The 23,671-nt window shown below is 38.4% G+C and overlaps 3 protein-coding genes across 6 annotated transcripts in view; 1 reads left to right on the top strand and 2 right to left on the bottom strand.

Annotated features, from left to right (window-relative positions):
• Nucleotides 1-157: 157 nt before the first annotated feature.
• LOC122826756 (tetraspanin-8-like) lies at nt 158-10,484 on the bottom strand. The gene is made up of 8 exons (XM_044108993.1): nt 10,338-10,484; nt 4,047-4,109; nt 3,745-3,864; nt 2,190-2,264; nt 2,019-2,114; nt 1,698-1,811; nt 1,511-1,594; nt 158-826 (listed from the first exon to the last, which is right to left on the bottom strand). Exons 1-8 carry the CDS (start codon nt 10,392-10,394, stop codon nt 755-757), a joined length of 681 nt encoding a protein of 226 aa, XP_043964928.1. The 5' UTR covers nt 10,395-10,484; the 3' UTR covers nt 158-754.
• Nucleotides 9,687-21,220, top strand: LOC122826813. The gene is made up of 7 exons (XM_044109151.1): nt 9,687-10,282; nt 11,501-11,566; nt 12,864-13,168; nt 13,358-14,432; nt 16,235-16,307; nt 16,894-17,191; nt 18,588-21,220. Exons 3-7 carry the CDS (start codon nt 12,889-12,891, stop codon nt 19,793-19,795), a joined length of 2,934 nt encoding a protein of 977 aa, XP_043965086.1. The 5' UTR covers nt 9,687-10,282; nt 11,501-11,566; nt 12,864-12,888; the 3' UTR covers nt 19,796-21,220.
• Nucleotides 21,219-23,671, bottom strand: part of LOC122826754 (F-box only protein 15-like) — a 34,528-nt gene continuing 32,075 nt past the window's right edge. For all 4 annotated transcript variants that reach the window (XM_044108988.1, XM_044108992.1, XM_044108989.1 and 1 more), the window contains one exon: nt 21,219-22,444. In XM_044108988.1, the coding sequence (XP_043964923.1) occupies nt 22,178-22,444 (267 nt within the window). In that variant the 3' untranslated portion in view covers nt 21,219-22,177. The remainder of the gene's footprint in view (nt 22,445-23,671) is intronic.

The raw sequence follows: 23,671 nt of genomic DNA, 5'->3' as shown, positions 1-23,671 counted from the left end.
TTGCTAAAGTCAAATTCTGCCAAAAATAAATGAATAAATAATCCAACAGAGAAAAAGCGTTTCACAGTTTCCCATCCGTCAATTTCACCCAATTCTAAAGTTTGTTAATTACAGTTCAACAACCAATACAACCCAAAGTAAACACACCCAGCCTGGCTTTATTTGTATGTAGATTTATTTCTCTTGAATAGAAAACAGACATTTTATGTTACATGGCTAAAACAACCAAAAACAAGCCAGAACAGATTTTAAAAGTAAATTAAAGAACTGCACAAGTTCCTGAGAAATAACCATTCACATGCAATAATATATGAAAGCCTGGTGCTGCCCAATTAAAAAAAAAAAAAAAAAAAAAAGTTAAAATGCATTAAAAATTAAACCAACTGAAGATGAGGGTTTTTATGAGCAAATAAAAAGAAAGTTTCAAATCCAATTAACTTTGGTTTTGCTGAAGTGTTAGCAATAAAAGCTATTGAGGCAGCTATTTAAATAAAACTCAAACAGTTCTATACTGATGAATGTTAAGAATTTCACATAAGAACTTAGTTTTACCAAAAACAAAAACACAAGTTGAGCAGATCAAACAACCATTTTTTAAAAATCTTTCAGTTTCAGTGCTCCTGAAACATCTTACCGATATGTATACTGGCAGTAATAGTAACATGCTCCTTCACAATAAAAGCTCAAAATAAACGGCATCAGTTCTGTTGTTGGGCAGGAGTTACGAGGAAGGAGGAGGCTGATTGGAGGAGACTCAGGCGGTGTCGGCAGTGTTTTTCCTCCCAATCTGACAGTAGAGCATCATGGAGAAGGCCATGCCGAAGAGCTGCAGAGGAAAATTTAACAATTTAACAAACATAGAAATACTAAAATAGACAAGCTGAAAGATTTTTCAGGTCTGTAAGTATCTAGAAGCATTAAAAACAACAACTTATTTCAGTATCAGTCTGATATACTGCCCAAGAGTCGTTCGACTGAAGGAGGCTAGCAGAGGGAAAGTTTTAGGGAACATAATACGAAACTAAACAAAATGCACAAAAATATCAAAATTCACATTGAAACCTAAGTAAACTATTTTAATCAGTTTCATAAAATGTTGTTTTCACTTTAAAATATCAGGATAGAGTGTCAAACGCCGGGAAATTATCAACGTAAGAGAAGTAGAGCGACTGACAAAAATAATAATCTGACTAATCTCAGAAATTTGAGATCAAATCCAAGAAAATCTCGGAAAAAGTCCAAATTCTGTGCAAAAACAGTCAGAATTTTGAAAGCAAAAATTACTATTTCTTAAAACCAATGTCCCCAATTCTCTTCTGTAAAAAACAAACAAAAACCCACATGGACCAAGTGGAAGAGATCACCTGCTTCTGTCCAGTTTACTAAGAGGGGCAGTACCAAGTATCACCAGCAGGTGGTGTGAATTATTGTGCCGTCTGCTGCTAGATATTTATGGCTTAAGAGAGATTAAATGTTTGACGTCTTTAGAGCTGAGTGTGTGCATTTTCACCAGAATGGCGGCGACTGCGAAAGCTATTCCCAACGCCACCACCATGTTGTCCTTCATGTAGCTGATGATTTTGTCGTAGCAGGGCTGCGGGACGAGGACCAGACGCGTTTATCACAACATGAGCTGAGAAAGCTCTTCAAATTAAACTATTTTTAAAAAATTAATGCATCACTTCTCGTCATCTTACATCCTTGTAGACGCCATTGCTGCACACGGTAGCTGGAGCAGTGGAGTTGCACTTGCAGGAATCTGGGAGTTTTGTCCAGTCTGATGGTCCCTTCATGAGTCCACAACACATGAGCTGCAAACAAAACAGCAAGAATTGGTTTCACTCATTTAACTTAATAGTGAAAAAACACCAACGCCAGATGGAAGAGCCAAATATAATCCTGTTATTAAAGGAAAACATTTTATCTTCAGCTGGTGAAGGGACTAAAAGTGATGCAACAGCCTATTTTAAAGAAATAAACCAGGAACGTCAAGTCTATAAAGCTTGTTGCATAGATACCTCACGCTGCAGTTTCTCCATGTCGGCAATCACTTCTGGATTCTGGGATGAAATTGGGGTGAATTCATCCAGTTTCTTCTTCAACCAGTCCTTCACCTACACAGAAACAAAGTTTAGTCCTTCAACCTCCCAACAGTAAGTAAAAGAGGAGCAGGGGATGATCCATCTTACTGTGCCCCCCCCGATGGCCGCCACGATGCCGGCTGCCAGCAGCAGGACGAAGATGAGGAGCAGGAAGATGAAGAACTGCAGAGATGGAACAAAATGGATGCCGTTCATGTCTTCATCAGAATATAAAACGTCTTTATTGGTACATTTCTTCCTGGCTCAACAGTCCAGGCACCTTGTTTCATACATCATCCTATGAAGAGCTTTCATAATTAAATTAAAATAGCAGTTACACATTTTAACACAGCAGCCAGGTTTGTTTGAGTGTCCAACAGGTGGCGCTGTTGGAGGGAATAATTGTCAGCATTACCAGTCCCTTTAAACCTGCTGGTATAAAATCCCTTTTCTTTAGGTAAATCCTCATGAAGTCACATGTGAGGTTCCCCAAGGCTCGATCCTGGGACCCCATTTAAAATCTACATTCTCCAACCAGCTGAGGTTATAAGAAGCTGAATCTGAACCCATACAAGCACAGAACAGATTATTGAAAACAAAATCAATAACTTCCTCCAGCTGAACAGAAACAAAACTGAAGTTATTATTTGTTTACTCTTTTAGAGGAAACAAATAACTTCTAGATCGTTCCTCTTTTGGTCCAAAAAGAGGACCAAAAGAGGTCCTCTTTTATAGATCGTTCCAAAAGAGGAACGATCTATAATCTATAATCTAGAGTTATAGATCTAGATCAGGGGTCTCAAACTCCAGTCCTCGAGGGCCGCAGTCCTGCAGTTTTTAGATGTGCCACAGGTATAAAACACTGGAATGAAATGACTTAATCACCTCCTCCTTGTGCAGATCAGTTCTTGCTAATGACAGAATTATTCTATCCAGGTGATGCAGCAGAGCCACATCTAAAAGTTGCAGGACTGCGGCCCTCGAGGACTGGAGTTTAAGACCCCTGATCTAGAGTCACAGCTTCAGTTATTACAGCTGCAGACTAGAGATCAGGCTGAAGTGTGAACATTCAGAGTCACATAAAGACAGTTACAAAATCAGCCTTCTATCAATGCGCCACAAATCTGGAACAACATCCTGAAAACTGCAGAAAAACAGAGTTTCTTTAAGTTGACGCTAAAAACTCACCTGATTAGAGTTTATTTTTGCTACCAGTAACTGGAGCATTTATCAACATTTGATATTGTAAATGTAATGTTTATTGCTCGTTTCATAACGAGTCCTTGTCTGTAAAAATGTTTTTACCCCAGTTATGTCAAAATTTGCTAAACTTCCTGAGGTTTGAAGGTTGACTGTTGTCTCATCATGCATCAGATTAAACATAATTTAGCATTTCTGGTCCACCTACATTTCAGGTAAGCACTTTTATGTTTTTTCTTGCAATTAAATCTATTCAATTGCCTGTAAGTCCTAACTCTAAAACCAAAGAAGATACGTTCAGTGTGTTGCTGTTCACTGGAAATTTGCTGGTCTGGTGACGTTTTGACAAGATCTAATGAGGCGGTCCAAAAAATACCTCAGATCAGTTATTGACCTGCAGTTTCATGCAAGGTCATTTTGTTGCATGAAAACGACCTTGAAGCTGATATTGAAGGATTCTTACCACCAGCAGCATGCAGCGGCTCTCTTTGTAGGCGCCGCAGCAGCCCAGGAAGCCGATCACCATGATGATCACCCCAATGGCGATCATGAGGTCGAAACTAGGAAGATATTGATCTGTAATCTGGAAAGGAGGAGGTGGGAATTAATCAGACATTGAGATGGGATCCAGCAGCTTCAGAACTGGTCGAGTCATGGAAAGAAATTAAAAATAAAAACATCCAGTTGAATGAAAATGACTTGAAATGTTTATTTTCCCCCAGCATGAAGATGATGCATTGATTTTCAATATAAATGGAGTCTCACCTTGTTTCCACCTTTGGTGACTTTCAGGTAAATCCCAACTCCAAGGATGACGCAACCGCAGACCTGAAGAGGAGCGAGAGAGAAAAAGATTCAACATTACAGTTTGTTTGCTGCAGGTTGTTCAGAGGAAGGAACTTTTCTGGAGAACCAAAATCAGTTGACATGAAACTAGAGCAGAAAATACCGACCAACTCCAACTGGGGCAGTAATACTAATTATACTTCATAAGCAAGTATAATTAGAAAAATATTAAATATAACATTAAGGAGAAGGTTAGAGTCTAACTCTTGGTAACCATGGAGACAATACTGCACCGTCATGTAGCCTAGCATGTATTGAAAAAACTGGTTAGCATCTGGTCTCTTGTACGTTGTTAATGCTGCTCCGGTGTACGGAGAGTCACAGTTTATTACACAATTATAAAAATCATGTGGTGTGAATTTATTCAAAGTTTGTAATTTGATCAACAACTTGATCAAATCGGTTTCCAGCCATTTCAAACTTTAGTAAACACCGCCGTCTAGGAGCTCCAACCAGGTGTGCTACGTTCACGGATAAATTAGCTCGACTCCAACAAGTAAAAGCCATTAATAAACTGGCAAAAACAACTCTGGAACATTTCAGTTGCTCCATTCACCTCCAACGTCCATCATGGCGCCTCGAATGCTTCAGAGACGAAGTTGTAAAGGTTCAATAGGAGAAACACCAACATTTACCAACTCTAAACATCTACTCAAACTCTGGCAGTTAAATGCTTCCATACATCAGGGAGGCCAATTAGGTAAAACGTTAAGAACTTCCTGTTCCAACCATTATACTCATCAATTATGCTAACCACTGTTAGCAACACAAGCTAATGCATTTCACATTATATTCCAATCAGTTTCACAGATCAATGTGTGAAACATTAGAATGTTTTTCCTGCACTGACATAGTTGTAGTTGGAAGGCAGCCATGTTGGAATCTGAATCCTTTAGTTACGAATAAAGAAATTAAGAAATTACGTCAACAGGTTGTTTGTTGCGTTGGGTGTCGATTTCAAACTCGACCCTTTTGAAACCCAAACCTCTCGGGTTTCCAGCTGCTCAGTGGGTGTGACTCCAACATGCATTATTCAGCTCTCACACAAACCACCATAAACACGGTGCTGCGAGTGATTTTACTCCATAAATATTTAATCTGAAGAGGAGTGGGGAAAACAAACCAGGCAGCCAGTCTGACTGATGAAGATGCTGGAGAGGCGGCTGGACAAACAGGAAAACCACCTTTAAATCGCTGCAGTTACTGCAGTCAGCTGGGCTTAAAAGGTTCATTTTAAAAATTAGACAAAAATACATTTTAAAAATTAGACAAAAATACAATTCTTATAAATTTGTAATAACTCAGGATTCTCTGTTCCACATCATAATAAATCCTCGAAAGTGTTAGGAGGGTGAGGTTACTGTTAATTGATAAATCACTTTTAAACCTCTGAATAAACAGGATGACATGATTCATTATTAGCGTTAAAAACAGCAGCGGCCAACCCAAACCTGTTCACTGAGGATTCCCACACTCTGCTGCGTACAATTAACCAGTAAAACCAGTACAACCACCAACTGCTGGCCAAAGTTTAAAAAAATAAATAATCGATTAGAAGTGGAACTACAAGGAAACAGATAAAAATAAGTATAAAACACAGAGTACAATTAAAATCATTCATCTAAATTTCCCTCAGTATGTCTTATTATTTGTTTTGAGGTGGGAAAAATTAAATGCTGAGTTTTAGTTGTTGGAAAAAAACTGCAGGGAGTCAAAACTGATCCGGTTTTTCTACAAACAGAACGAACTGCTGGTCGACAGACGGGGGAATAAAAACACCGTCGTCCTGTTTGTGGAAACATCCAAATCATTTTACAGTTTTACAACAAAACTGTAAAATAATGTTTAGTTTCAGCTGAAACTTTTTTACTGGACAGAAACCCAGAAGCAAAGCAGCAAAACAAAGAAACAAAGAAAGACGTGGGCAGGATTACTGTGACGCAAACACACAGAAACAACAACACACACACACACACACACACGCACACACACACACACACACACACACACACACACACACACACACACACACACACACACACACACACACACACACACACACACAAATGTTTCTGAAGAAGTTAAACTTCAGGCTTTTTTTATATACACAACTAAAAATCATGAATGTTCCACTAGAGTTAAGGAATATTAATATTATAATCCAGATTACGGTGTAAAAATTGAACTTTACCCCAAAAATATTTACTATGATATGAAGCTTCCAGGAATTATCTGGATATTTAGGGCATAATCTGAATGGATTTGTAGATTATAACATGGATTAGTTTTACCTGTTATCTCAGTTTAACATTTCTCAGATTAAGACGTAATCTAATGCTAATGTTATGACAGGACCACCAGTTTATCATCATCCAGATTATCTAAATTTAGAATTTTAATAAACAATTGTGAGAATCTTTGACTGGATTCTGGATCTTAATTTTCAAATCTAAGATTTAAATCCGACTAATTATAATCCTACTTATTAAACTGTTTTTGTCCCAAATGTAATCCAGGTCATTCTTGTCTTTAGGTGATTAATTATGTTCTTAGTAGTGAACTAATAATCCAGAAATGATCCTGACCAAACAGTCCAATCCATGTTATAATCTACAAATCCTGTAAAATATGAATTCTACTTCCATGTGAACAAGATTAAAGGATGTTTTCCTTAAGATTAAATCTTAATCCTGAATATCTGGATTATTTTCTGACGTGATTAAAGTGGATTCCTCGTCGTGTTCTGGTTTCATGTTTCTCCCGGTCCGTTTCAAACAGAACCGTTCATTCATAACCCAGTCAGGCTGCGTGGGCGTCTTCATCCCTGCGCAGTGACTCACAGGCTCTTTCACAACAGGCTTCTGGTTGACGTGTTCAGTCATGTTCTCGTAATCTGGGTCCAGATTAGCTTCAGAAACCACCAACAGGTCAAACCCTAAAACTGTTGGAGAAATTTGAGCTCTTGTGCCAGTTTGGTCATGATGTTCAGAACCAGATGAAAAACGCAATAAATTCTCAGCAAATCTGCCAAAAAGGAAGAAAAAAAGGTTTAAACGAAACCAGGAGACGCTGCAAAACAGTATTTGTCCGATTTATTGAGAAAATATGTTTTTTTTTTAAGAGGAAATCTTTAATTTATTTACAATATCTTGGAATAAAAGGAAAAAAGTGCCAGTGGAAGCAGTATTTTCATAAGAAACTAAATACAAAAGAACTTAGTTAATTTAGTATTTTTAGTCTTTATGCTTAAAAATTATAGTATTTAATCCACCGAGTTATTTTGTATTTTTAACATTTCTTAGAAACTCTTTACTTCTGCAAAACATTATTAATTATTGTTATATTAAAAATCTGATTTTAGTCATGTTGCCTTTGGAGGGGAAAAAAATCAAAGTGCATCTTTAATCTAGATTTTTCCCTTTATATTTTAAAATTTTATTCATATTTGAAATACTTTTTAATCCATTAAAATGGTTGATATTCTGTTAAACTTTCAGATTTAAATAATAAAAAAACGATTTTGTGGGAACTGAAGGAGTTTTCTCTTCGTAAGGATAAAATTTGCAGATATTAAAATGTTTAAAACATGAAAACATTCAGGTCATCAGAAGTCGACCCAGCTTGTTAGCTGCTGTATTTAATTTTATCTTCATATCTCCTCTAAGACTGAATAATGTGTAAAAATAAAATCTGGTGTTGGTTAAGGAGAGATGAAGCTGCAGAGCTTTCAGAAACACTCGGCTGTTTGTGCTGAAGAGGTTTTATTTGTTTCTTCTCCCGACTGCAGATCAGAATCATTTCTGCTCTGAAACGTCAATGCAGGAAAAATTTCCCTCAGTTTGGTCGCAGTTTCACATATAAAATACAAATCCTGTCTGATTCCAAATGTTTTTACGTTCTGGACGGTTAAACGGCTGAACTGGATTTCTGCTCAACTCAGAGGTGAAAAACAGACGCAGGTCCAGTTCAGCCAGATTAAATCAAACTGGTTTCAGAGTGAATAAAGGAGCCGCCTCAACATTTCCATCATTCTGTGAAAACATGACGTCCGGCTGGACCGAGTGGGTCCAGATCCAGTTAGCATCGATCTGGAGGCGTTTCAGGAGGAAGGACAGAAATAACCAGAGATAAACAACAAATGAACTGAACAAATAAATTAAATATCGGCACATAACTGCCAAGAAAAATGAGAGATTTTAACAATTAATATTTAAATTCAAACACTTTCAGTTGGGTAAAACCATTTCATTAATAAAAAGTTTAAATTGCTGCACATAACCGTTTAAAACTCAAGCACCTGAAAAACACACATATACACACAATTTATGATTTCCTTTAGAAAAATATGCAGGAAAGATTCTGCTGTATGTTTAAACTAAATAAATAAAGCAGCTTATTTATAATAAAAGCTTCCACATACACTTTATGTTCTTTACATTGGCAGAAATTTGATGATATTTAATCTATTCCTGTTATTTTTGTCGTTTTTATTTGAGTTTTCACTGGTTAAAAATATTAAAAATAAAATCGTGTTAGTATCTGTAAAGACTTTCATGTTTGTTCAACTTAAAATGAGCAGCAGGAACAGCAGAATCAAATCCTACAAAACATCTAAAGAAAGAAAAACAAAAAGCTCCGTCATGAAACAGGAAGTTAAATTAGGAGGAAACTGAAGAAAATGAACAAAAGTAGAGAAAATGTTGGAGATCGACGGCCACAAAAGTTACACTAACTGGTCAAAACATTTGCAACATTTGCAAACCAGAGTGAAATTTGCATCAATAGCTGTGATCAAAACTCCCTGCAGGGCCTGACAACGCCTCAGGTCAAAGGTCAGAGCAACAAAACTGAATCTGTGCTTCAGTCTTATTAATAGAAATTTTACTTTTTGTGTCTAAACTTTAGTTCCAAATATATTTAGTAGGTAGTTCATCAGGAGTCATTTGAATAAATTTGACTTTAATTTCATTTGTTCTGGTTGCAGAACTGGAACAAAACGCCCAGGCAGGTTTTACAAACGAGTTTTACAAACATTTCTGGAGACGTTGAAATGTTTTGTCCACCGGATGCAGCCAGTCACGCCTGCCGGGGCGTAAACCTCACTAGAACAGCTGCTGGAGGACGACAGCATAAAGGAACCAGTTCAACCAGTTTACCAGTTCAGAGCCGGTTATAGTTCACCATGGAGCGTCAAAATTAAATTTATGTGTAAAACTCCTCGGCTTTAACCAAAAACAGGCTGAAGACACAAAATGAACAACTTAAAATTCCACTTTTTAACAAAAGTTAACAGATTATTTCATTTTTATCATTTAATTTTCAAGAAATGTAAGTTTATATCATAAATTCAGAAAGAAATCCAAAGACTGCACTGCAGATTTTAGTTCTGTTTTTAGTGTGAATATCTTGGAAAACTCAAAATAAGATAAATGTAACTTAAAAATAACTTTTCCGAAAGTTTCTTTTAAGTAAACATTTTTAAAAACAAGCTCTTATCTTGTTGAAATGTTTCTTGTAAGTCAGTCTGTTTCTTTTCTCTTACACCAACATGTTTGCTGTAGAAACGGGACCAAAATATCTGGTAAGATTGTAGTTTTGAACCGTAGAGAGGCACTTTCAGCATCTAGTTCACCACATCTGTTCTTAAGTAAAGGTAATTTAAAGGTACTTTAATTTACCTTTAAATTAAAGGTAAATTAAACAGGGCAATACAAAGTGCATAAAAAGTGATGATGAGGCATTTTTCTGATAAAAACAAAACCTGCAGACGTAGTGAGAAATTAAACTTTCCAGGAAGTGGTTAAGTGCCATGAAACCATGTTCAGCTGAGCGTCGTCTCGTTTAGAGACAGAACCGCCTGCCTGGTCCATTAGCGTCAGATGGAGGGAAATGCAGCTGAATGAGAGACGAACTGGTTCTGCAGAAACAGGAACCGCTCTAAATGGACTGCAGTGTTTCTGAGAGAACCTGGCCAGTGCCACACCCTGAAACTCAGCTGGTTTTGGTTGAGGGCGAGGCCAAACATAAATAAATAAGACCTGTTCTACAGAGGTTAATATATGAAAACACCAACATGAAGTGATCAGGATGAGAACAGAAACAGATTGAAAAAGATTCATTTGAGACGTTAAAGACCAAAAAGCACCTCAGAGCAGGTAGAAAAACTTTAAAAAAATAAACTAAAAGATGATTTTTATGTGTGAGACTCACCCAGAACAGCAGGTTGAAGAGGAAGAGCAGATTCTTGACACACTTATTAACCGCCATGGTTTCTCTCTGAGGCTCCTCACAGCAGCAGCAGCAGAAGTCAGACCAGAGCCGGTGTCACCTGGACGCTTTTCCTCTGACTGCTCTTCTACCGCCCCCTACAGGCTCCTCCCCTACAGGCTCCTCCCCCACAGGCTCCTCCCCCACAGGCTCCTCCCCTACAGACTCCTCCCCCTACACGCTTCTCCCCCTACAGGCTCCTCCCCCCACAGGCTCCTCCCCCTACAGACTCCTCCCCCCACAGGCTCCTCCTGCTCACACAGCTTAAAGATGCAGGAAATACTAAAGTTTTACCAAAAAGCACTAAGTTACATCAGATTTATTTCAATGGGTTTTTCAGTGATAGAGCAACATAAATGCTCTGATGTGGCGTTTAAATTCAAACCCCCCGATCTGCACTGCAAAAACTGAAAATTATGAGGCCATTTTCAAACTGAAGTGCAACTAATTTCCAAAGATGAACAGATTCCCATAATCTGAACAGAATCCCATAATCTGAACAGAATCCCATAATCTGAATAGATTCCCGGCTCTCAGGCGATTATAGATTTTATAAAAATACTTTAATTTCATCTGAAGGTATTCCCAGACACTAAATACAAATTTGGTTTTTAAAGGAATTCATGACTTTGAAAGATTCCTGAGTTTAACCTCGTTATAGATGCTAAACTGATTCCTTATTTTGAACAGATTCACTAGTTTAAAAATATTTGTTATTTGGGATCAATAAAGTATTTTGAATTTTGAACAGATTCATGAGTTTGATCCAGTTCTAGATTCTGAACGGATTCTAAGATTCATATTTGAACACATTCCAATATGCTAATCTGATTCCCAATTCTGAACAGATTATTTTAATTGATAAATTTTGAACAGATTTCTTATTTTTAACATATAAAATGTATATACAAAATTATTAAGAGCCATTGTGAGCCGAAACGTTTACTCACCTAAAAATAAAAACTACAACATAGTTAAAATACTCCTAAAAGTAAAAGTGAGTAACTACCCCAGATGTTACTGTAGAAATGAGACTTCATCGCCATCTAGTGGCAGCTTTAAAGAGTTACAGCCATTCGGGGTTTTTATGTCCCTCCCTTTTATAGGTTATTCATAAAGCAGAAAAAGAGGAAGCACATGTGAGGACGAACCGAGTCTGAACTCCCGGTTTGGTAAGTAAACATTTATATTCTTCTGCTTTATTGGATTGCAGGAATAATCCCATAATTCCTGCGGATGAACTTCAGCCAAACTTCTGCTTTCTGGTGAACTTCACAGTCGCTGTTTGTTCCCTAATCTCCAATGTAAAAGAAAAGAAAAGAAAAAAAAGACCGCGTAAACGTGTCAGAAAAGTGAAGTGAAACGCATTTTCCCGTATTTTCTACTTCACGTCATTTTAAAAAATTCAGTAAAAATGTAAAAATTTTAACATGAAAAACTGCTAAATTACTTTTTGAAAAAAATCCGTTTTAGAGTTGACATAAATATAAATTTCTGTTTTATTACGGATAAGTTTTGTAGTTTAAATTACTGAAATTTAACAGAGGTTTTTAGTAAAATAGAGGCTTTGTTTGCACTTTTATTTTCTACTTTTGCTTCTTTGTCACATTAAAGCTTCACACACATTTCATTTTAAACAAAGACAACCAGAATAAATACAAAAAGCAGTTTGATATTGATTATTTTATCTATTAATATATATAAAAAACAATCCTATCCAACAGGAGATAAAAGCCTCTCATTTAAAAAATAAAACAAAATATTACAAATACACAGTACAGTAGTTAGTTTGCTCTTTTATTTATTTTATTTTTAGAAAAGTCCACTTTTTTGTCCACTCAAACAAAAACTCACTTTAGTTTTGTTGACACTTCAAAATCCATTTTATTTATTGTTTTATTTTTACTTATTTTGAATATTTGAAACGTCTTCCAGTTTCAGTGTTAAATATTCTTTAAACATGAAAGTTTATTGATCTTTTCTTTGCTGTACTTGCATTAATGTGCCGTTATTAAGATAAAAACCATCCTGATGGGATAAATCAGTCAGAATGTCGCTCAGTTCCCGTCCAAAGGTTCGGTTTCCTTTTTGCTCTGCTTCCTCGGTTTATTTACAGGTAAATGCTGATTAAAGAGTTTTTGTAGTTTTTCTGCAACTTGAGGCCCAGAGATCAGTTCACTGACCCAGTAAATGTGTAGATTAGATTAGATTGCAGAGTTATACACAGTAAAGTGAAATATGTTGTTGTACCTGCAGCCAAAGAAAGAAACAGCAAAAGAAAGCAGGAGTTTACAGTACAGACCATTAAGTCATAATTAAAATGATAAAAACAATAAAATTCTAATCTTGACACATCTGTCATGAAATTAGTAATAGGATTCTGTCATAAAGCATCTTATTACTTTATCACAGCAATAGGATGTGACAAAGTGCATGGAATAAAACTAACTGGAGACTTTGTGTTTCCAGGGTCTCAGCTGGTGCCTGAACAACGATGGCAACAGCTAAAGAGGATCTGTGGAAAACCCTGGAGAACCTGACAGGCGACCAGTTCAAGAAGTTCAAGTGGCTGCTTCAGGATGATGGGAATGCCATCCCGGTGTCCCGGCTGGAGAAGGCGGACCGGACAGACACGGTGGACCTGATGGTCCAAAAGTACGGCGAGGCCGAGGCGGTGAGGAGATCGCTGCAGGTTTTAGAGAAGATCAGCAGGAATGATCTGGTGCAACGTCTGTCAAACACAAGACCGGCGCAAAGAGGGGAGTTCGAAAACGGTAAATATGGAAACTGTTATTGATATAATGTCCCAAAATTCTGACAATCTCAGATTTCTGACTTTAATCTGAGAAATTTTACTTTCCTCTCAGATTTCTGACTTTAACGTTACAATTTAAGTTTGTAAGACATCATTTAATCTCAGAAATATCTGTGTGGTCAAACTGATTGTTTTTGCTCCAATCCAGGCCTGGCTGCTGTTCCCTCCCAATGTGAAAGTGAAAGACAGAAGTCCAGACTGAAGGAAATGAAGTCGGAAACGAGGCTGAAAATAAAAGAGAGAAAGATGAAGATCTGTGAGATCCAACGTTCAGCAGAGCTGAGCAGGAAGTCCGCCGAGCGACAGACTGCAGAGAGTCAGCAGACTTTCAAAGTTTTAATCCGGTCTGTCGAGGAAAGTCTGTCCCATCTCACCAAAGCCGTTGAGGAGAAGCAGCAGACTTTCCAAACGCAAGCAGAGCAGCTCATCAGAAAGCTGGAGGAGGAAATTTCAGAGCTGACGAAGAGCGAGGAGGAGCTGGATCGTCTTCTCCTTACGGATACCAACCTGCAGTTCCCCCAGGATGTGAAAACCTCCGACCTCACAGAGTTCTCCGTTCATCAGCCGTCCTACGGTGAAACCGTCATGGCCTCCGTGGACAAGCTGAAGGAAATGCTTGACGGAGAGATGAAGAGGCTCCTCAGCAAGGCCAAGCTGATCCGAATGCAGCAGTTTGCGGTCGATGTGACTCTGGATCCGGACACGGCGCATCCCAACCTGGTTTTGTCTCCAGACGGGAAGCAGGTCCACTGTGGCGGCGTGAAGCAGAATCTCCCCGATAACCCGGAGCGCTTCGACACTGCGGCCAACGTTTTGGGCAGGCAGAGTTTCTCCTCTGGGAGAGTTTACTTCGAGGCTGAGGTGAGAGGAAAAACGGCCTGGGACGTCGGCGTCGTCTACGGGTCGATTGGCAGGAAGGGGTCGATCTCGTCGAGCTCCGCCAGTGGCCTCTGGGCCGTCGGGTTACGAAGTGGAGATACGATCAAGGCGGCCGGTTTGAACCTGGATGTAAAAACTCCATTGGACAATGTTGGTGTTTTTGTGGATTACAAGGTGGGCTCCATCATTTTCTACAACGTTGAATCTGCAGAACAGATCCACCGGTGCTCAGACTGCTCCTTCACGGAGAAACTTTATCCGTTCTTCAGTCCCGGCGTTTATCACGGCGGCTTGAACGCCAAACCTCTGGTCATCTCCCAAAGTCACTGCCGTCCAACTCCATGAATTTAAAGCATCTGCAGTTCAACTGGTTGTTTTTTTATGATTCCAATTGTACAACGGAGTTTAAAGTCACAATATTACGAAAATAAAGTCGTATGAGATTCAATACAAGATTAAAGTTGCACTAATATGACAATAAAGTCATATTTGAAAAATAAAATCATACAACAATAAAGTCGAAATAATAATATGACAATAAAATAATATTTTAAGAATAAAGTTGTAGTTATTATATAACAATAAAGTAATAATATTTCAAGAATAAAGTCCTATTAATACAAGAATAAAATTAGAATATTTTGACAGTTAAAATAATATGAGAACAAAGTAATTTTCTGTTTTTATTCATGTAATTTTTTTATTTTTATTTTCAGAGTGGTCCTAATACTTCTTTATGCGGTACGATACTTTATCTAGTGTGTGTTTGTGTAAAACTTGCATCATAAAATCAAAATAATTAAAAATGTTCCATTTTACACACAATTTCTCCATGTTTTACTGTCAAAGGTTTAACATTCCTGTTGAAACTTTGTTTCGCACTGGGATAAAATTTAAACTGCCAGTCAACATTTAGTTTCAGGCGTCAGTGTGGGAGTTTGAACGCTACGTCACTCATTTAGCTCAGTCACTAATAAAAAACAAGTTAAAATTGAAGCTAACCATCATGGGTTCACATGCATTCAAACATCAGGAGAGAGAATAATTACTGGTTTCATTTAATAACATCACATTATTATCCACACGTTCGCTCTGTAAAACTGAAAAAACAAAGTTGGAATAAACAGACACAGTGGCTCGATACAAATAAAATAATTTTCCTGTTTTTAAAACAATTTGAGCTGCAATTGTCATGATTGTTTTATAGATATTAACAGGAGACGAGATAAATTATTTTCAGGTAAAAAGATGAATTATGCAGACAAGATGTTCAGGTTGTAATAAAACCCAGTCTTGAATAAATAAAGGTTTGTTCTTCTTTTTGGATATCACTGGGTCAGATCTTTTTCTTGATATAAGTCTGTCAATAATATTTTCACAAATATTTAGTAGGCGTGTATTTTTGAAACAGTTTGAAAATATGTATTTTTAGGTCAAACATCATTTTCAGTGACTGTCCCACAATGATACATCAATCAATCAATCAATCAAACTTTATTTGTATAGCACATTTCAGCAGCAAGGCATTTCAAAGTGCTTTACATCAAATCAAACACAAAAACACAATGCAGCATAGAATCAACAATAAAAACACAACATAGTCAGACATGTTTAAATTAAGAGCTCAACGCCAGTAAGACCTGCAAATAGTTAAATTGCAAACAATTTTAATTCAGCTATTGTAATTATTTGTATGTAAAACATTTGAATAAAGGTAACAGGTTTATTGTAGTACCATCTTTTTGCCACCAGATGGCAATATCCGCTATTTATTTTTGCTGTCTTCCCTCCGGGTTTTTTGAATCTCATCCTCTCCATCTCTTTTTTTAAGAACATTTCCAAACCGTCTCTTTTCTCTCTCCAAAGAGAGAGCTATCCTTTAACAAAGATATCTTTTTGACAGAGATATCCTGTTAAACAAAGGATTTCTCCATCTTTAACAGGATATATATTCTAACCTGTTAAAAAGAAAACATAATTGATCCCCTTTAAAGCTTCAACAGGAGCAGATTTGTGATTGATGGTGGGTGTTTTACTGTCTGCACGTTTGCTGAAGCTGCTTTCAGTTTGAAGAGCACGCTCCTCCTCTGCAAGCATAGGAGCTGATAAGAGACGCTGACGTCTACAGGAAGTCAGACTGAAACAGGACTGAAACCGTTACAACGTTGGCGGACAGAAACATTCAGCTGTATTTAAACAGACGGGTTGGACTGAGATGGGTGAGTTTTCCTTCTACGTTTGATTCAGCAGCAGAACATATAGAAATACTCGGAACAAGAACAGAAACTAACATGTTTAGCAAAGCAAAGAACGAGGTTTGCTTTCTGTTTGATAAACGCCTCTCCATAAAAATAACGCAGAGATGTTCCAGGCTCTTTAGAGCACTTTAAAAACACAGTTTTACACAATTAAAAAACAGATTTTTGTTTAAATCTGAAGCTGTAAGTTCTGTCGCTGAAACAGAAAACAGCTAAAGCAAAGCTGGGCTAATTATATAATCAGAAACATTTACAGAATAAAGAGCTTTTAAACTAATATTTCCATGAAGGTAAGTCAGGCAGTAAAACAAAACAAAGTGAAAGAAATATATCAATCAGTTGTATTGATTTGGAGACATGAATTCAATCAACAAAGCAAAGTGGAAACTTTCGTTTGGTGTTCTGACATGGAAGCACAGCTTTTATCCTGTAAAATCAACCTTGATTTGCAGATGTAAGCACAATCTTGTTTGGAGTATATTTGTTGGATTTCATTTAAAGACATTTATTTTAACTAAATATTTTTCTGTCTCCATATTTCCAGAAGTTCCCCAAAAGTGAGAGCATGGAAAGACTTTCTGTGGAGCTCCTGAATACTCTGAAGAACTTGAAACAGGATGACTTTAATCAATTTAAATGGTTTCTGAAGCAGGATAACATCTTGAAAGGTCAAAAAGGGATCTCAGAAGATGAGCTGGAGGGGGCAGAAAGATGGCAGACGGTTGATCTGATGCTACGCCAATACAAAGGCCCTGGAGCTAAGCAGGTGGCAATCAATATTTTACAGAAGATTGGACAGAACAACCTGGTGGATCAGTTAGAAAAATTCTGCGAAGAACAACAAGGTAAGGGAAAATAAAATAATTCTGACAATAGAAATGTGGAACAATGTGTATTAAATCTTTCATTCACGTTTAGCCAATTTGACAGCACAGTTGTGTGAGTGGAATAAGATACCAAACACACACCCTAGTGGAACTCCTGTGCTCAGGTTGATGGACACACTATTTAATCCAAGAAGAGGTTGTTTACTTAGAGCTACTGTAGAGAAGAAATCCATCGCACTGAAAGATTTTGCTTTGCTTTGACACGTAAATGTTTAGTTTCTTGTAGTTTAAAAAATATATTTTTTCGAGATGAATGTGCCGCACATAACCACATGTTGTCTTCACGCAGACTTGGACTCTTCTGTCTCCATCTAACTGGGTTGCACAGTTATGTGGGTGTTGTTTTGAGGGGTGAAACGGTGCTTAAATCTCGTGAGACGAGACAAGAGGTGATATTGAGTTAACAAGAACAAAATGAGATACTTTCAAGAAAACTTTAAAAAATGTATTCTGCAAAAGGGGCTTTATTCTGCATTTCTATTTTCACCTCAAACGTCTGTCTGATTTCATTCACCTCTTCAGACCTTAGGACAGTGCTTCAACTATACATCTTCAGTACATTAACCATTTCCTAGTTGCTACTGATAGCATGCGACTGTGAAGTAGCTCAGCGAACCTTTGGACACCAGCGGTTTTATCAATGCTTTCTGCCGCCATCAACCTCTCATCAACTTGAAGTGCTCAGATATTGTTCGTTTTTCTCACTTTATTGCCATTTATTATTCATACTATAAAGCCAAAATGCTGCCAAACAAATGATTTAAGGCTACTTACAGCATCTTCTTAACCGTTGCGCATCAATTTGACTTTTTACCCCGTGCGCGGTCCGGCGGGGTCACAATAACCCAGCATGGGTTTTTACAAGTTCTTTTTGTGTGTGGTTTTGAGATCAGCTTGACTGGACAATCCCCGCTTTCCACTGTCCGACCGTGACATCTGGTGCGATCCTCCTGAGCGTCACACTTAGACTGAGGGTTAAGATACAACAATGGAAACTGGCTAATGCTAAAGAGATAGCAGGCACCTCAACAAAAAATATTGTGATGTTTTATCTTGTTCGATGAGGTCTCGTTTCAACATTTTCAGTAAAGAATGAAGGTATGGTTAATCTCTGTCATTTAGGTTTCGGCCATTTTGTTGGACATTAGTTCCCAAAGTTCCCCCCTGGTCAGTTGGGTGTCCTTTGGGTAGCCTGTTGTATAGCCTCACTTCCATGACAAAAGGTCTTGAAAGAGTCATTGGTAAAATTAAACAAAATATATTACAGCACTAAAGTAATGTAACTGATATATAAAAACAAGCCTCGTTTATACAGGTGGAAGAGCTACTTCATGGATGCCTTGCTTTGTTTCAGATCTCAACCCTCAGCATCTACGTTTTATGACAGAAGGCATTGGAGAAAAGGAAGCCGAGTTGGAAAAACTCCGTGAGTTTGCAGTGGACGTAACCTTGGATCCGGATACGGCGCATCGCGATCTTGTCCTCTCCAGTGATGGGAAACAAGTTTATGACACTAATGTGACCAAAGATCTCCCAATGACCTCCCAGAGATTTGACACATGTGCCAGCGTAGTAGGAAAGGAGACATTTTCCTCAGGAAAGTTCTACATTGAGGTTCAGGTTGAAGGGAAGACTGATTGGTCTGTTGGGATGGCCCGTGAGTCCATCAACCGGAAAGGGAAAATCTGCCTCAGCCCCGACAATGGCTTCTGGACTATATGGTTAAAAGACAAGGTTTATGAAGCTTTGGCAAAGCCTTCAGTCGTACTCCCTCTAAAGTCCCGTCTTCAGAAGGTGGGAATCTTTGTAGATTATGACAAGGGTCTCGTCTCCTTCTATAATGTAGATACAGTAGATCTGATCTATTCATACAAAAAATGCTCCTTCAAAAAAAATCTCCTGCTGTATATTAATACAAGTAGTAACTGCAATGGCCGTAACTCTGCTCCGATGATTATCACTCCTGTAGTTGACAAGATAAACAAAGCAAAACTGAGGAGCATCAAGGAGTTTGCATTTGAGGTGATTCTAGATCCAGATACGGCACATCCAGAACTAGTTTTATCAGACAGTGGGAAACGGGTCCATCATGTAGATGTGAGGAAAGACGTTCCAGACAATCCAGAGAGATTCAGTGACCATGTCAGTGTTTTAGGAAAAAGTTTCTACCATCAAAGATTCTACTTTGAGGTCCTGGTTAAAGGAAAGACCGACTGGACCATAGGAGTCGCCACTGAGTCGATTGAAAGGAAGGGAGAACTCACACTGCAACCAGAAAGTGGTTTCTGGACAATCTGTCTAAGGAACGGGGAAGAATACGAAGCATTTGATAAACCAATAGTCCGTTTAACTAGAAGATTAAATCCAGAGAGGGTGGGAATATTTGTTGATTATGATGGAGGTCTGGTCTCCTTTTATAACGTAGATACTGCTGATCTTCTCTACTCCTTTACTGGTTGCTGCTTCGCGGAGAAACTTTTGCCTTTCTTTAGTCCCTGTACTAATATTGGAGGTACAAATTCTGCTCCTCTGATTATTTCTCCTGTCAGTCTCTTTGATTAGATCAATCATATCGTCATTTGGAAGAGGTAGAGACAGCCTGTGTACATCCTAATGCGTCACCAGTCCATCTCAGAGACACACAGGACAACCAACCATGCCCTAACAGTCTCAGACCTGAGGTAGACTGAGGGTACATTCACACCAACCCTGGTTAGCCCACTTTGAAACAGAAAGTCCAGTTCAGTGAGAACACACAATCAAATTCTGACGTGGACCAAAACAACAAACTCTGGATCGCCTACAAACCTAGGTCTTGGATTGGTTGAAGTAGAATCTGGCATGGTTCGAATGGATATGTGAACGCTAAGCGGACCAGAGACAGAAAGCAAACTATAGCAATCTGGGTAAATACAACCACAACAAACACACGTCTACTTCCAGAAGGAGAAATGGCTCCTGGTCTTTTACCAAAGAAGAGAGAAATTCTACAACCACTAAAAACTGTTGCCACTCCATTTTTGTTTACGAAGGAAGTTGTGCTTCCTTCTTCAAATGTGTCGTTTCCTTCAGTGGCTCTTGGTGCAGCACCACCACAGCCAAGAGGTCAACAGTTTGCTCAAAGGGTTTGCTCCATTTCCAGTGTGAAAGAGAACAGCTAAAACAATTTAACAAATGTTGCAATTTTCCACAAGACTACAAGAAACATCACACTGGAACTCAAACAACCAGATTCCAACAGATTCTGGGACCTTAAATTGAAGGTTTTGTCTTAAATTTGGGCGTTAAACCACTGGGGAGGAGTCCAGTCCTTTTTCTCTCTGGACCAGGCAGGACGCCTTTGAAGCTGTCCTGGGTGAAGAGGGTCGACTAAAGGAATGCGACCGTGGTAGCCTGGATATGTCTTGTAGCAGGTAGCAGGAATCTCTGCCGTTTGTGCATCTTTTTTCTTCCACTCAACGTCCCACGAATACGCTCAAGTTCTTGTTTCTGTTTTTACTAGTTTGTTTCTATCCAATAAAACTTTGGGTTTCATTTGAAGTTACAGAAAAGAAAATGTAAAATATGTGTAATGACTCTATAAGTTGCCATTTTTGAGCAGAATTACTGAAAAAAGTACATGTATTGAAATGCATCTGTATTCTTGCACCATTTATGTTTTATTTTGAAGAGTGCACCAGTTCATACTGTCCTAAATTTCACAGGTTTTGTAAACCGTTTCCGTTATTTTCAGTCCTGGTCTTATATGAATTTTGTTTCTTTCCAGCTTGAGACTTTCTTCCACTTTCAGCCCCTGTCGTTCCTGTGTTTGTTGCTCTGCGATATGCTCTGGTTTGTGACTCAACGTCATGTTTACAGACAAGTAAATCATTGCACTGGCTTATTTGGTGCTCCAAGTACTGCAGCAGTTAAATGACTTAGTTCATTAAAGTTTGAAATGTTGACCAAGACTTTTAAACAAATCAAAATAAAATGCAATTCTTAGAAATCAGGAACTTTGTGTTTTTTCGTCTGTCTAGAATGTTTTATTTCCAAGTTTACATGGAAGTATGACAAATTGACGAAACCCAGTGTCTATATGTTGATAAAACCATTTTTATGAAACAAAGATTTGCTTCAGTGCTAATATACGAGCGATTTTAATACTTTAGGAACTTCACCTTTTTCCATGCAAAAGTTCAAATAAATCAGCAATAAACTAACTGTGTGTAGTTCTAGTGACTCTAAAGCAGCTTATTAACGCTTCAGGCAACACCTAGAGGCCATCCTGGGTAACTGCTGATGGTAAAACCATTATTGCACAAATCAAAGATACAATAATTAATTTAGTACAGTTTACTGCTTCGCTTTCCTGATGTTTCTGAACATAAACCTCTTTCTCGAGGTTTGGATTCTGAATGAATTAATGCAGAAACCGACCGAATAATCGATCCCAGAAATCAGTCAGTCAGTGAATGACTGAAGAATCACTCACACCAGCGTTTCCTCAGGTAAAAATCTGACTTTCATTTTCTGCCACAGTGTTGTAAAAACACTATTGTGGTGTTTAGTTTCAGCAACCAGCCGTTTCCATCTTCAGATTTTATGAAAAATATTCAGAAACCTGAATGCAGCATTTTCTGACAACCGTAATAAAAGCGTCTCAGCAAGTGTGTTTTAGGTGAATTGAATAGTTTATTTAAATTAATATTTAACAGTTAATATAAATCAATCAGGCACATTTCCAACAGGAACCTTAATGTTGGATCTCTTTGCCATCGGAAAGTAAAAAAATATGTTTTTTCTCTAAACTAAAAACCAATTAATCTGAAACCTTTGGAAAAATTCACATTCAATTCAGAAACGAGCTTTTAAACGAGTCCATCTATACAAACAATTATAAACAGAAACCAAACCTGTAGATGGGAACCAACAACTCTGCGTGAAACGGCCTGATGCCCAGCTTCAGTACTCCCTGTTGAACCGCTTGTTGACTTTAGCGACAGGAACGCAGACGGTGAGGCCGATGAGGAAGAACTGCTTCTGCTCCTCCAGCCACACCAGCAGCATCTTCACCTCACCGTCCGCGTTCCTGTACAGCATCTGGAAGTCGCGGCCGCTGTAGTTGCAGGACCTGGCCGTCTTGGCCATGGTGATGTGGATGGGCGTGCTGACGCACCAGAACGGTTTCTGGAACTCATCCAGCAGAGTCAGGCTCATGATGCAGCAGTTCTACGCAAAACGCAACAGAGAAACATCAGAACTGGACTCCTCAAACAGAACCTTCCACTATAGCAGCGTTTCTCAAACTGAGAGCTACTTACCCCATTTAACACACACTCACTAAACCTGAAATTGGCCCCAAAATAACACGACATCTTAATATATACCACCTGAAATGAAGTTATTAGTCTCTTGACTCTCAGTCTTTGTTCCTCTGAATGTGACTGGCCACAATAAGACCATGAAGCACCACTGGTACTGGAGGCGTTTGAGTCATTCACAGATTATGAGATTACCTACTCTAAGCTTTCCAATGATGGAAAACACATGGAAATAAAAACATTTCTTTACTACTAGTGTTGGGGGCACTAATAAAGTTTTAGGGCTATTTATAATTTAAAAGCATAAAAAAAGGAAAACAGACTTGAGTTGCTTTGACTTAAGTTGATATTTTCTTTCAGCCAGTCGTCAGCCCAACATAAACATTTTTATTGTAGGTATTAAGATGCAGTTAGTTGGCGTGGGGCGCAGCGCTGTTCACTGCAGATCGAGGTCTGCATGTCTTGTGATATGATATGTATTTAATATCATTTTGAAAAAGTTCTGCAACTCACCCTGAGAAACTTTCCACCGGTTTCTTTTTAGTGACCCGGTCTTCAGCCAGTCTTCCATTATTATTTTTAAACACAATCCTTTGATAAGCCAAGTGCAGCCTCACACTTTGAGCTCACAGAACCTCACGGACCGATAGGGGGCGCCAACGGACCAGCAGCGGTCCGGGAACCACAGTTTGAGAAAGACTGGACTACAGAGTCAGAAATATTCACCAACACCCACAGGCTCAGAAAATCCAGGAACTGTTAATGCTTCAGCAAATCAAGACAAATCCCCGAGTAGCTCAGGAACAGCTTGGGAAGGAATGTCTTCACTTCAAAGACATTAAACGTTTGCAGAAACCAAAAACACCATTCTGGTTAGATTTGGAGGATGTTGGTGGAAATCCGGTTTTATAACGACATGGATGGTCCAACATCAGTGTCTGACCTCACAAATGAACGACTTGACCATAAACACTCCTAAAGCTTCCTAGAAGAGTTTAAGCTGCCAGAGCTGCGAAGGAGTGAAACATCGTAACAAACTGAGACTGTAAATCCACATCTCGTCGTCGAGATGTGGATTCTTCTACCAATAAAGTAGCTGAGAGTCAAAAACTAACAGCAGATATTTGTAGAAACA

Source organism: Gambusia affinis, linkage group LG23 (genome assembly GCF_019740435.1).
Source record: "Gambusia affinis linkage group LG23, SWU_Gaff_1.0, whole genome shotgun sequence".
Classification (NCBI taxonomy): Eukaryota; Metazoa; Chordata; class Actinopteri; order Cyprinodontiformes; family Poeciliidae; genus Gambusia; species Gambusia affinis.
Note: the sequence above shows the minus strand (reverse complement) of the source record. Positions and strands in the feature narration are given on the sequence as shown.

Coding starts and splice junctions, on each gene's coding strand:
- LOC122826813 (XM_044109151.1), top strand. CDS start 12,889: ATGGCAACAGCTAAAGAGGATCTGTGGAAAACCCTGGAGAACCTGACA. Junction 13,169..13,357: donor AAGAGGGGAGTTCGAAAACG/GTAAATATGGAA, acceptor GCTCCAATCCAG/GCCTGGCTGCTGTTCCCTCC. Junction 14,433..16,234: donor CACTGCCGTCCAACTCCATG/AATTTAAAGCAT, acceptor AGACTGAAACAG/GACTGAAACCGTTACAACGT.
- LOC122826756 (XM_044108993.1), bottom strand. CDS start 10,394: ATGGCGGTTAATAAGTGTGTCAAGAATCTGCTCTTCCTCTTCAACCTG. Junction 3,865..4,046: donor TCACCAAAGGTGGAAACAAG/GTGAGACTCCAT, acceptor CCTCCTTTCCAG/ATTACAGATCAATATCTTCC. Junction 2,115..2,189: donor CGGCCATCGGGGGGGGCACA/GTAAGATGGATC, acceptor GTTTCTGTGTAG/GTGAAGGACTGGTTGAAGAA.